The sequence below is a fragment of the Rhinolophus hipposideros genome (assembly GCF_964194185.1).
Source record: "Rhinolophus hipposideros genome assembly, chromosome: 18".
Taxonomy (NCBI): domain Eukaryota; kingdom Metazoa; phylum Chordata; class Mammalia; order Chiroptera; family Rhinolophidae; genus Rhinolophus; species Rhinolophus hipposideros.
Window position 1 is genome coordinate 15,131,501 of NC_138064.1, and position 12,812 is coordinate 15,144,312.

Sequence of the window (12,812 nt, forward strand, 5' to 3'; positions counted from 1 at the left end):
AATAAGGTTGACTTAACTACAGTTTCTTTAGGTTTTCATAATGAGGTAAGTCACACAAATGAAGACTAACAAGATGGGCGGTTAATGTCCTAGCTGTATTCATCAACTCATGAAAATACTTGGCTTCAAATTAGGAAAGTAATTGAAGATTTTAAGTATTCAGCTCTACAAAGAAGTTGAACTTTGAAGAAGGTAAAATCAAGTTGGTATTATCTTAAAATCCCCAACCCTTAACCAGCACAAATGTGGAAACTTTTGACGATACGTAATAAACCGAAATGAACTGCAAGTTTGCAGTAGGTAACGTTGAGGCATTTTACCTTTGTATTGAGCTGTTAATTTTCGTTTGGACTTAAGGGTTTGTATAACTCTACACTATTGTAAAAGGAAATAACAAAATGCTGTTTAACATTTCACCTCAGGCTTAACCCTTAATTGCTGCATAACACATCACCTCTGTACTTAAGAGCAGTTTCAACCAACAATAAAATTGTGTCCTCAAAGTATGTGGGTCAACAATTAGGAAGCAATTTTAGCTGTGTGATTGTGTCTGAAGCTCAAGATGGGTGGCAAGTTTTTGGCTGTTTCCCCCATAGTGATCTATCCAAGAGAGAATCTTCAAAATATGACCAGTGTTTGGAACTCGCATATTTTGATGGTCACAGAGGGTTTTAATCTCATAATTACCAAGAGGCAAACATTTGGCTGGCTACCACTTGGGAATGTTGGCTTACGAAAATATTTCAAACCTTGTTTGGTGTAGTTGTCCTGTAAAAGTGATTTACAATTGCTACTTGTACTAAATACTTAAATTACTGAGCAAATCCAGTAATTGAGGGATTCTTGAATCCTAATAGTCCAAAAGTGGGTATCTCTTCACAGGAGGTGGAAAAAAACTTGATCTTGTAATACCCTAAAATATGTTCACTTAATTTTGTTGCATGCCTTAAAGAGCATTGATTTACCATGTGCCCAGATGGTTGACAAACTCCTTAAAAACTGAATGCCATACCACTAGTACTACAACTAAAGCTTACCTATAACGGGTTTTTTTGGTGAAAAATAGTTGAATGCGGTTCATTGGATTAACCAAGAAGCAAACTCCGTTGGAATATGGGGGTGGAGGGGCTGTGCGAGGCTGATCCAGCCATTTATAAATATAGGCACCATAGGTTGATATTTCTGTATGCTGAAGATCAGTGGAAAAAAGGACCAAGGAGGGCATCTGGCTATTCAGATTTCACTTAATTTTTCAACACATTTGATATTGGAGGAATGATTTCAGGAACAAATTTTCTGTAGGGTAGGTAATAGTTACGTAGGGAACAAATCAAAAATGGGATTCAGGTATGGAGCCAGTCCACTAAGTTCAGAAGAGAAAAAAGACGTCCCAGAAAATACTTCAAGGAGGCCAAGGACTAACTACGAGATGTATACAAGTAAACTAATTTTTATAGTTCTTGATAGTTACCTTGAGGTTTGTTTTGTTTTAACCTCATAGGAAATATTTGGGAACACGTTTTGGGGCATTGTGGTCACTTGCCCAGAACTTTGTTTTGACGGAACTGTTTTTCAGTTCAACAGCTTCAGTTAGTTTGGATAGGAACCAAACTGAATAGATTACTCTTTTTTTTCTCATAACACGCCCGTCTGTTCCTGAATTCCAGGATAATTGCACGTTTTTAAGGTAACTGAACTAGGAAAACAGTGTAGTCAACCTTTGTGTACCAGTTTTTTAAATAGGGAGTCGGTCTAAAGTACTTTAAGGTTTCCACTGCCAAACTGGAATATCAAGGATGGGAGAGTAAGCACCTTGAGTTTACCCATCCTGAATCCATTGTGATGGTGTGCTGGTGTCAGGAAACTAGAGTTTTGATTAGGTGATAGACTTGGTTACAACACACCAAACACCTTTCAAACTCAAACGTTAAACTTCCATACACGCGTGCCCTTTGTTTTCTTGACAATTTAATGTTCACCTATTTCTTTGTGGTCTCGGGAAAATTGACAAGTAGGCACTGAATAGCTGAGTAAGGCTTCTAGCAGTTTTGAAACCAAGTAAGTTGTGCTGTATAAGTTTCCATATGGTAGACTTGAAATAACTTGTGGTAATGTGCCATGAAGCTGTAATCTACCAAAGGTGAAGGCATGGGGTATGTTCTTGTAAAAAGCCTATCTTAAGTGATCATTGTACAAAACTGGTCAGAAGAGTGATTGTATCTAGAAGCATTTGGTGGCAAAATCCAGGGCTTGAAAGAAATGCATACGCTCAATTTAAAATGGCAAGTTTATTATAAAAATCCACTCAATACACTGCATTTCTGTGATTTCTACATTGTCAGGCAAATGATTCTAGTGTAGAAATGTCTGACGTTCATGTTAACACATTTCATTTCAATACTTATAGAACTTAAGAGTTTGAGTATTACCAGTTCTTTGGTTGAAGAGTCTATACTTATCTACTGGCACTTCCCTTGCTGTTGGTTTGTTTTTGTATGGCTTGTAATGTTACAACATTAAGCCATGTGACATTTTGTGAGACACAGGGTGGCTTTACCTGCCAGGGAGTTTGGCTAGCTCTGTCCTGTCTCTAAAACCTGATGCTGTCCTCAGCCATTAAAGCTGAATACATTTTTTTTCTTTTTTTTTGGCCATTGGTTTAGAGCTTGGCCGTTTATAGTTTATGTAATATTTTAGCCCCAGTATTTTCTCTTAGCCCCTGTATCACTTAAACATTAATTTCTATTTGTTTTGGGTCTAACATGCCGCCCTATTTGCTAGATAACCTGTATTCCTGAATAGGTATTTTGGAGGAAAAACATCCAAGGTAAATTAGCTTAGAATTTTTCTAAATTGAATACAAAATTTATTTTCACAGAAAAGTATAAAACATTCATAATTAAAATAGCTTTTGAAAAGCTCAATATATACTTCAGTGCTAAATGAGTGTTAGAGCTATTCTGCATTTAAAGTCAAGTGAAATACATTTAAAATTACATTGTTTGCTCTTTGAAATTACCACACCAAGTTTTCATGTCACTCTATTTGTACATAATTTATGAATTGTGTATATAATGTAGGGCTTCATGAAAAGTGGCTTTCCCCAGATTTCCCACAAGTCTGATCTTGCAGTTACTTGGTAACACTTGAACTATGAAATTGCATTGGTTTGTGATCATATTTTCTGAACATGACTATACATACTAACAGGTCCCGTCTTCAGTTTCTTTCACCTTTTCTCTTTCCCTTTTGGTTTTCCTTTTTGTGACCTGAGGTGACCAGTTCCTTAGGTACAACCCAAACACTTCCATCATGGCTGCACTGAAGAGCATATTGGTTTGGATTGACTGGCCTACCGTCCTCATCTCTTAATCTAGTAAAAATATCATGATAAAGGTCATGCAATTTCTGTTTCATTATGTTAATAGCTTTGTTACACTGGGCTCGCTCTCTCTTGAGGGTTTCCTTCTTTGCTTGCAAGTTACATACATCATCTTCTAGATTCAAAATGATGTCCAGTTTGCGCTTACGACAGTTCTGAGCAGCAACTTTATTTTTCCCTCTTCGTCGGATGTCACGGATGAGTGACACCTGTAAATCAGTTAGGTAGTACCTGCTTAGCATACTGTTGAAAGAATCCACAGGCATGCAGACAATTTCATCTACAGAAAAAGGGATGTGCAGAGCTTTAGCACGGCGTTCATCACGGCTTAAGTTTCTGTCTGTGTCATTCAGGTACCTACTTTTTACTTTTTGTGATTTCCCAGGCCATGAAAAAGATTCAGGAGTGGATTCTGGTGTAGTTGGTTGTAAGTGGTAAGTGTGGTTATGGAATATGTGTTGAAATGCAAGGTCGCCATGGAAACCAGAAGCACTCCTGTGGTCCACGTGACAAAGTACATTGGTCTCTGGGCAATAGCCTCCTACAGCGCCTTCTAAGACATGGTGGGGAAGCGATTCAAGATGACTGCTGGAACCTATAGCATCTGCACACACAGAATTAGACTTGGTGATAGAGCTGCTATCATTGCTTGAATTCGAGGAAAGTCCAGAATCAGAATCTGGTTCTTCAAAAAGGCGAGAAACCTCCATTGGATCAAAACCTTCTGTAGCCAAAGATAAGTTTATCTCATCAAATATGTTTATATCAAGGTCATACAGGTCTTGGCTTGTTAGATTCCTCATCTGATGGTCAGGAAGTGGAAGAAATCCTGTCAGATTAGTTCCAGGAAGGGTCTGTTCAGGATTGGTGGTATGAGAACTGAACTGCAGAAATGGTTCCTGGGGCTGCGAAGTCGTCCTTGCTCCTGGATCTCTTCTAAATGTATTGTCAGGACACAGTAACATGGCCTCATGGAGATTCACATCGTGACTGATAGCCTGGCTAAAATTTACATTATAATGTGCTGAGGAATTCATGCCATCATTGATACTTCCTGGAAAAGGAAGATCTCCCAGAGAGAGGCCCTGAAAAAAGAAAGGGAAAAAACACTAATACACAACCCAGTCTCAACAGCAATTCTAATACCTAATATAGCATTTTCTTTTGTGAATTCTTTTAAACAGTGATATAAGTTAGCTATGAATAGCTTTCCTCAGTTAAATAATACAGGCAACACAATATGTGGTAAGTCCAAGTCAGAGTATACTATACTTGAAAATTTGTTCTAATAGGCGATTTAGAAAAGATTTAGTAAAAAGCTGGTCTTGTTATAACATCATTCTAATGTTTTACTGTATTTTTACTACCTTGTTTCCCAGAAAATAAGACTGGGTCTTATATTAATTTTTGCTCCAAAAGACACATTAGGACTTATGTTCAGAAGATGTAATCCTGAAAAATAATAGGGCTTGTTTTCCCTCAAGGTCTTAACTTTCGGGGAAACAGTATAGTGAAGTAGTGTTGTGGGGGGGGGGGGTGTCTTCTAAAGTAAATCAGACCAAATAGGATGAAAACAAATTATACCAGAAAGTTATGCCCTAGTTTATCAAATGTTTACTGCCGTTTAGAGTCTTATGAATTACATAGATTATACCTTTGTGGTTATTACTGGGAAGAACTGTACACATTTGCTTAATTCTCCAAAGTTGAAGTGTATCTGTAGAGAGTAATCCTAAGTGTATTTAAATAATGTAGATATTAATTATTTAAATATACCGTGTTTCCCCGAAAATAAGACCTAACTGGAGAATAAACCATAGCATGATTTTTTCAGGATGCTCCTAATGTAAAATAAGCCCTACCATATTTCCCCGAAAATAAGAATGGGTCTTATATTAATTTTTTGCTGCAAAAGACACATTAAGGCTTGTATTATGAGCATCCTGAAAAGTCATGCTATGGCTTATTCTCCAATTATTGGTTTTATTTTGGGGAAAACACAGTATGTCATCCAGGTTGATTATTTACAGAGGTCAGTGCAGATATTTTCCTGCAAGAATAGAAGCCAAGGTTCCAATTACCTCTAGTGAATTTTCAGGCTGTGATGAAAGCAGCTGAAAAACGTCTTCCAGAGAGAAAGATGTGTCGGTCACATTTAGATGTCTCTTAAAGAAAAAACAATAATTTAACACTGAAGTGGTTGCCTAGATCTTCTGTCCTGCTCTTCATATGACTTTTGGCTAGTATTGTTCCACCTTATTTTGTCCCTCCATAGCCAACCCCCCAAACTTCATACAAAATTATGTAATTTTACAGTTAAATCGTATTTAGATTTACCGAAATGTGTTACCAACTTTTTTACTCATTGCGCTTTATCTGCCTTAGGGATTAGTCCCTTTCTTGAAGTAACTCCTTTGATAATTCAAGTAGTAAACTCTTAGTTTTTAATAGCCTAGAATTATTTTGCCTTCACATTTAAATGATAGTTTATCTGGTAAGGTGATCAGGTTTAATGTTTCCTTTCCCCTCAGTACTTTGTCCTATGGCATTTATTACTGTTGATGTGTTTCCAGACTTGTTTTTATAGCCAAACTTTTTTTCCTCAAGTAATTTTGAAAGACTTTTTCTTACTCTCTTGTCTTACCATTTCACTTTGATATATTTGGGACTTTGTATTTAGTCAAGTTGGGAATCTGTTCCTTTCATCTGAGTCACAAGATCATTCTAATTTTGGAATAATTTTGACACAAACCTTTTGAATACCGCATCATACTTTCTAGTATCTCCTGGGACTGTCAGAAATAATTTGAATTTTCTCAGTCAATCAGTGTTTCACTTATAAAAGTGAAATCATCTGTTGAGGGCTATCAGTGTAGGAATCGCACATATCAAAAGTTACCAACTAAGATAATTTTGTTTTTCTCTGCAAGGACGAGTTTTTATATCATTTTCTAAACTGCCTTCTTGGCTCAGGACTCCTTATGGTAATGGTAGTGTGGATTCAGTTTATGTCTGGCTTGGGGGCCCGTTTGGGGTTCTGTTTCCTAAAAAATAGACAGCTAGCTTCCTTGCTTTGTCTCCAGTCTGGTGGCTAGACCTGTCCTAGTTCCCATTTCCTGAACCGAAGAGCCGTTAAACAGGGAGCTCAGGTGCCCAGGTTTGGGCTTGAGACCTCGTTTCCTATCCATTCAACCCATCTCCATCATGACATCTGGATCCAATTGCTCCTTGGGGCTCTTCAGCTTTGGTGCCTGATTACCTTAAATTGTGGATTTGAGTTCTTGTTTATCTGCTGTAGTTTCCCTTTCTTTTTTGTTCTGCTATGCACTGAAACATACTATCCATTATATTTCATCCAGGAGTACTGTTTTTGGTGTCATATCATGCGTCAGTCCCACCCCTAACTTTATTAAGGGTTTTCTTTCTTGAAGATTGCTTACCAGCCGGACTGAGGTGTCATATACAAATACTTGGTTTGCTTTTCCACCAAACTACCTTGGGTTCTGTGAAGCCATTTTTTCAAGATATTTTATTGTAATACAATGAATATGAGGCTTTCTGAGTCTATTTCTATGGATGCTATACGACTATGTAAGCTAAATCGGTGGATAGGATTCCATGCTCTTTTAATTGGCAAATTACGCATTCTTAGTGGATAGCAGACTTCTTCACCAGTTGGATTGTTACTTAAGATGATTCGTAATTTCTGAAGAAATTTCAGAAGTATTCTGTTAATGACCCAAAACTTGACTAGTTAGTCCTGGCCAACCACTGACCAAAAATTGCTCATGGTCACAAGTATGTGACCGTGGATAACATCAGCACAAACCTGGATTCCTGCAAAAACAATCCTTAATGATAGGTAAAGAACATTATTTGTAGAAAATAAAGCCTTAATGTTTAGAAGTAGAGTATGAGGATCATTCTGCTTAAAATGAATTATGGACCGTGATCCCTTCAGGCTAGTCAGAACTGTTTCCACGAACCTTTTTGCCTGTTCCCTCTCCAGTGCCCCTGGAGACGATGGGCTGAGGTCTAAGCCCTACCACCCAGCCTTCTGGCTGAGAGCACGTGACACAGAGGCAAGGGGTGGGAGGGGCAGAGCAAGTGCCTTCCAGCTCTCAGTTCCAGCTCTCATTGAGCCTTACTTCTCCCCAGGTGCCGCACCTTCTTGTCCTGATGGTATTGCTAGTCCCTGAGAGCCCCAGTGTTCCCTGGTGTTTGCCTTACTGCCCTTTCCGCTGTTTACCCTCGTTTACGTCAGAACCTCATTGACACGGCCACGTGCCTTCTGTTTGAGGGCCTTAACTGAACAGCGTTCTATTTGAAATCACTATGCAACTGAGTTCTAATGTCTCTCACAGTTAAGAAATTACACAGAACAATCTTTGAGACATTTGGTTTCATAGATCTTGGTTAATCTATTTCTAAATCTAATTGCTTAATTTTTTTTTCTGTTCAGCTGGGTACAGATCTTGTACAAAAATGAACCAATACATTCTTACAGTAAGTTCAATTTAGATGGTGAGGAAATGGTCAATGTTTTTTCCTTAAGTCGGACTCTTACAATTCTTCCAAAATCTTAACATGAAATACCAACACACAGTTCTAGTTTGGGTGAAGAATCCATAGCGTTTTGACTGAGATCACCAGGAGTATTCAGAGAATATGGAGGACACACATTTAACTTTATATGACATACTTTTTAAAAGATGAAACATTAATATAAACAACTTGTCTTAATCTCTTCAGACCAGTTAACCTACTTCTCATTTAATAGCCAGCTAAGTCTGGACCTGCAATGGGGCTAGAAAGAAGTCACTGTGAAGTAGCAAATTACGTCAGTCAGTCCTAGTTACCACCCAGGGTTGTCACCTGAAAGAATGGAAATAAATGCCAGTGATCAGACAACTCATTACCGTTTTATTTCAACAAACTAAGAGCACCTAGTAAGTAACCTCTCAGTAAAAGAGGAGACGCAGGTATTGTCAGGAGCTCCTACGAGAAATGTGTGAGTCACAGTACAAAAGGTGTGGTGTAAAAGCTAACGCCCCAAGACGTACAGGCCAGGAGCACGGAGGTACAAACTGAGGAGGCGAGCCTGCTACTTACTCAGGAGTAAGGCACAGATGCCTTGCTTTGCGTGGTTAATGTGTTACCGGACAGTTTTATCCAAATTGGTATTTGCTGCACTTCAAATTGTATTTTAAATTCTCTAAGGAAGCTCCCCACTTCGTGTGTCTGTTCATTAGGACTTAGTGAATGCCGACTATGGACCTACCTAGCAGTGAGTTACTTCAGATAATTCAAAGAAGTAGAAAGCACAATTCTGGCTTTTCTGGTAAGCCCAGCAAAGTAGTAAGTAAAGGCAATGGCCTACCCAGGAGAAAAATGACCCAACAGCATGTATATACAATGAAGTGACAGCCTGTGACAGAAAGATCCCTCAGAAAAGACCGCGAGGCACTTAGGAAAGGGGGCTGAAATGTCTCCTTATAAGGAACTGTTCAGTATTTTTTTAAAGTTCACTGGCATTGATGTGACAATCAATAATGCTGTGTGGGGGGTGTGTGTAAAACCACACCACCAAGGGTATCTGACCTGGGAGGAGATAGAGAAGTGCAAGGAAGGCTGCAGTGGGACCCTCCCTCAATTGAAGATTCTAAAAAGGGCTGTATGCAGCCTAAGAGGTTAGGGAGGGAAAATGGGAAGGTTCCCTGGGGTGAGCTCCTCTGCCCTCTCACCTGCAGAAAAGCAAAAAGGGACTCCAGGAGACCACTGAGAACCGTCCTGTGTTCCCTGCGGAGTGGGGAACACAGTACGCGAGTGCTCAGAGCATGCCTGAGAAACAGGCAAGGGAGGTGACTGGACCAGCTGCCAGAGAGCAGCAGGTGGTTGAGAGGGCCACCTGGAGAGGAGGTGAATGCCACCGAAAATGCAGGAAGGACTCTGAAAGGTCCTCTGGAGGTGGACACGATGCACTTGTCCTTGGCAACAGAAGGGCAGATGTGGGGAGAGGGGTCTCAAAGGAACCTATGGAATGAAAGTGCCCAAACAACAGAAACTGTTAAATCTAGCCTATGGTGAAGAAAAGCCAGTGTCAGGATGATGCCAGTCAAGCAACACCTTTCCTGAGCCCGTACTACCCCACCACACCCCAGAGAAGACAGCCTAGTGAGCAAGAGAGGGGAACTGGGGAAACACAAGCAGGCCACACACAGGCGAGGCTGTGGGGCTGCAGCTGATGAGACGGGCAGCGGAGAAGCTGAATTTCAGTTCAGAGTTTCTGAGACTCACTGGGTTATATTGATCAGGTGCACTGAAATGACCAGAGATGTTGATCTAATCATCTAGAAGTCATGGTGACTGCCCTGGATTTCACCCGAGGTGTAGGGAAGAACTAAGTCGCCTAGGACAGGACAGAAGAGGCTGGAGGGGCGGTAATGGTAGGTGAGCAAAAAGAGCACAGCTGTTTTCTGATTTTACTCCGTTACCATGTAGTGTTCGATGGGATCTTCCACGGTCAAGGCGGCTGGCTGAGAAGGGCTGAGTCACGTACCCTCTCCATCCTCCAAGGGTGCTCAGGGCACAACCCCAAAACTCCACCTGGCGTGAGTCAGGGTTCAGAGGCCCATCAGGACAAGTCCTACAAGGGTGCCCCTCTGGTTTGCTGTCCCCCACCTGGCCAGCCTGGCTGCCTTGCCTCAGCCGGTGGCTGGTGAGGATTCCTGGATTCTGGATGCCAGCCATCTTTTTATCCCTTGCCATGGCAAACAACTAATAAAACCTGCTGCTAGCAAGTTCCTGGAGGGGGGGTAGGTTACAACACACACACACACACAGTCACACAGTATCTTGAGTTTAGCCAGAGATAATTCTATGGGCTGATTCCTTTGTAAATCAAATAACCACTCCCATAATTAAAAAATACGTATTTTCAGACATCAGATTTGCTCACAGTAACACACCTACATACAAAGTTCATTCTCAACACAAATTATCAAAGCCTTATAAAATCTACTTTAAAACCCAAATGGTAAGGCTGGGATATTCTCACGTGCTTACCTCATTTCTAGATTCAGTGGTCTTTTCTGCCTCCCACTCAGGTTTATCTGCTATTTTATTTTCATCTTCGTTCTTCTGTAGTGATTTTTCCTTCGAGGCTGACACTCTTTGCTCATTTTCCTCATGCTGGGAACTGTGACCAATAGCTCTTAGTACCTCATTCTCCTATAAAAGTACCCCAAAATGAGCTAAGTAGAAATCCATATTTCATTAAATAGGTCAAACAATCTTTATAATTGCATTATACTTACTGCTCAGTGATCATGATAAACCACAAGTCAAAAGCTAAGACTGGCATTTCATTATTTCAGTATCAAAGAAACATGTAATTCTGAAACAAAGCTCATATTTGAAGTCTGTCCTTAAGATCTCACGGTGAGACAGACTCTTCTAATCTGCGTAATGTAAATTATGTGTGACTAGCAAGCCCCTGACTTTAACATATTTGCAAATTTTATTAGACTTGGAAAGCATTGTTGCCAGCAGGCAGTTTTTATTCAGTTTTCTGTTGAAAATAGATCAAACAGCCATGTTAGAAGCAAACACTGATCAAATATACATAGAAAAATCTGCAAAGTTTTACTAGAAGGTATTGTGGGTCTGTCTGCAAAGTGGGATGGATTGGGGCACGGTGGTTAGAAAGAGTTCGCTTTATACATTGCTGTAGTATTTGAATATTTTGCAACAAACAGGTATTTCTTTTACAATCAGGAAAAAGGGAAATGTATTTTTCTTTTGAGAAAATAAAGGTAACAAAGGTTAAACTAACATCTCCACAGATATTATCAACTATGCTTATTTACCCAGATGAGTCATTCCACCTTTTAATTTACTTTAACAGGGGAGACGTAAATACAAAAAGGCTAGAGAGTTCTTCTATCTAAATAGTCAAATAGTCACCATTGAGCATACATTGTATATACTGATACTTCCAATTATGATATTAAAAGCTCTGTATAGTTCTTCTCCTCTAACACACCACCAAGGCTTCCCAAAATCATTCAAAGGATCTATTTTTAATTTCTCTTTTCCAACAACGTAGCACACTGAACTACCACAAAGGACACCACCACTGCCCGCCCCAACCACAGAAATAATTATCTTAAAAAATGAATGGGTGAAAGTCAAAGAAATGGAAATCCAGATGCCAGGAGCAAGGAGAGAAATCAAAGCAAGAGCAGAAAGGAGAGCGAGTGTGCTGGTGGCCTACTTGCTTTTTACTTGCTTCTCTGTTCACTGTCCCTACCTCCATGACACACTCAGCCCGCTCTGGACACTGGACGTCTGCCCTGTTCCCACCTCTACCTCAACCTGTCCCTTGGCGCGTGCGTTTGCGCACCTGTTTGCAAGGAGCTCCTGGGATCAGGAACATCCTCCCGCTCCTCTGCCCTCTTTTCTGCCCCCACAATTGTTTCCTGTCTATTGGATAAGTCCAATCAGTCTATTGACATACAACACCACCTCCCATCATTAAAGCCCCCTACCCCTTGGTCTTACATTACTCTTTAGATCCCATCCCGTTTTTCTGCTCCCTTTTAGAGCAAAATCCTAGAAGCAAGACCGGACTCCGTGCATTCTCTCTGGAATCCATTCCAAGGAGGACGGCGCCCCCACCACTCCACTGAATCAGTTCATCAGAGCCTCCCACTGAGCTCCCACTCAGTTCTCCATCCTCAGCTTACCTGGCCCATCGGCAACCTTCACTTAGTTACTCCCTCCTGGAAACAGGCTCTTCACCACGTCCAAGTACCTTCTCTCTTTATTCTCCTACCTCACCAACTACTTTGTTGATATTTCATCTTTATTTCCTATCTCTGCACATGGCGATGGCCTGTAGGGCTCTAGCTCTGCTTGCTTCCCGCTCCACCCCGTGGCTTCCCCTTTAGGTCCCTATTCAAATATTACCAGCTCACTTTTCCTTCTAAGCATACTCTATAAAAAAGCACTGCTCCCATCAATATGTAACTCTTATCTTGCTTCACTTTTCGCACAGCATTAATTTAGCACCAGCTGATATGTTACCATATTTGTTTGGTGTCTATCTGTCCCACTAGAATGCCAGCCTTGAGGGCAGGGACACCACCGGCCTCCTTGCTCTATGACACACACTAGACCCTTAATAGTTATTTGATGAACAAACTCCTAGACAGAACGTAGTAAGAGCCTGGTAGGGATCCAACTTCTGATGGGTGAGATGCTAGTCTTGCTCTTTCCTGCAATTACAATGCTGACTCGAATTTACATTTGGGGAAGGGAGGAATCGGTCATCACTCTTTTATCCTCTATCTTTTGCCAAGGCAAGGTTTCTTTTGTTAAGCCTGAACATAGTAAAATGCAAAATTCTGCATTCCTGAGGCAGTTGGCT

The 12,812-nt window shown here is 40.5% G+C and overlaps 1 protein-coding gene across 2 annotated transcripts in view; it reads right to left on the reverse strand.

The window, feature by feature from the left end:
* Positions 1 to 862: 862 nt before the first annotated feature.
* Positions 863 to 12,812, reverse strand: part of NFE2L3 (NFE2 like bZIP transcription factor 3) — a 32,550-nt gene continuing 20,600 nt past the window's right edge. The window contains exons 2-4 of one of the 2 annotated variants that reach the window (XM_081079846.1): positions 10,448 to 10,612; positions 5,464 to 5,547; positions 863 to 4,467 (exon numbers count right to left, since the gene is read on the reverse strand). In XM_081079846.1, the coding sequence (XP_080935972.1) occupies positions 3,220 to 4,467; positions 5,464 to 5,547; positions 10,448 to 10,612 (1,497 nt within the window). In that variant the 3' untranslated portion in view covers positions 863 to 3,219. The remainder of the gene's footprint in view (positions 4,468 to 5,463; positions 5,548 to 10,447; positions 10,613 to 12,812) is intronic. The other variant, XM_081079847.1, reaches the window with a different exon arrangement.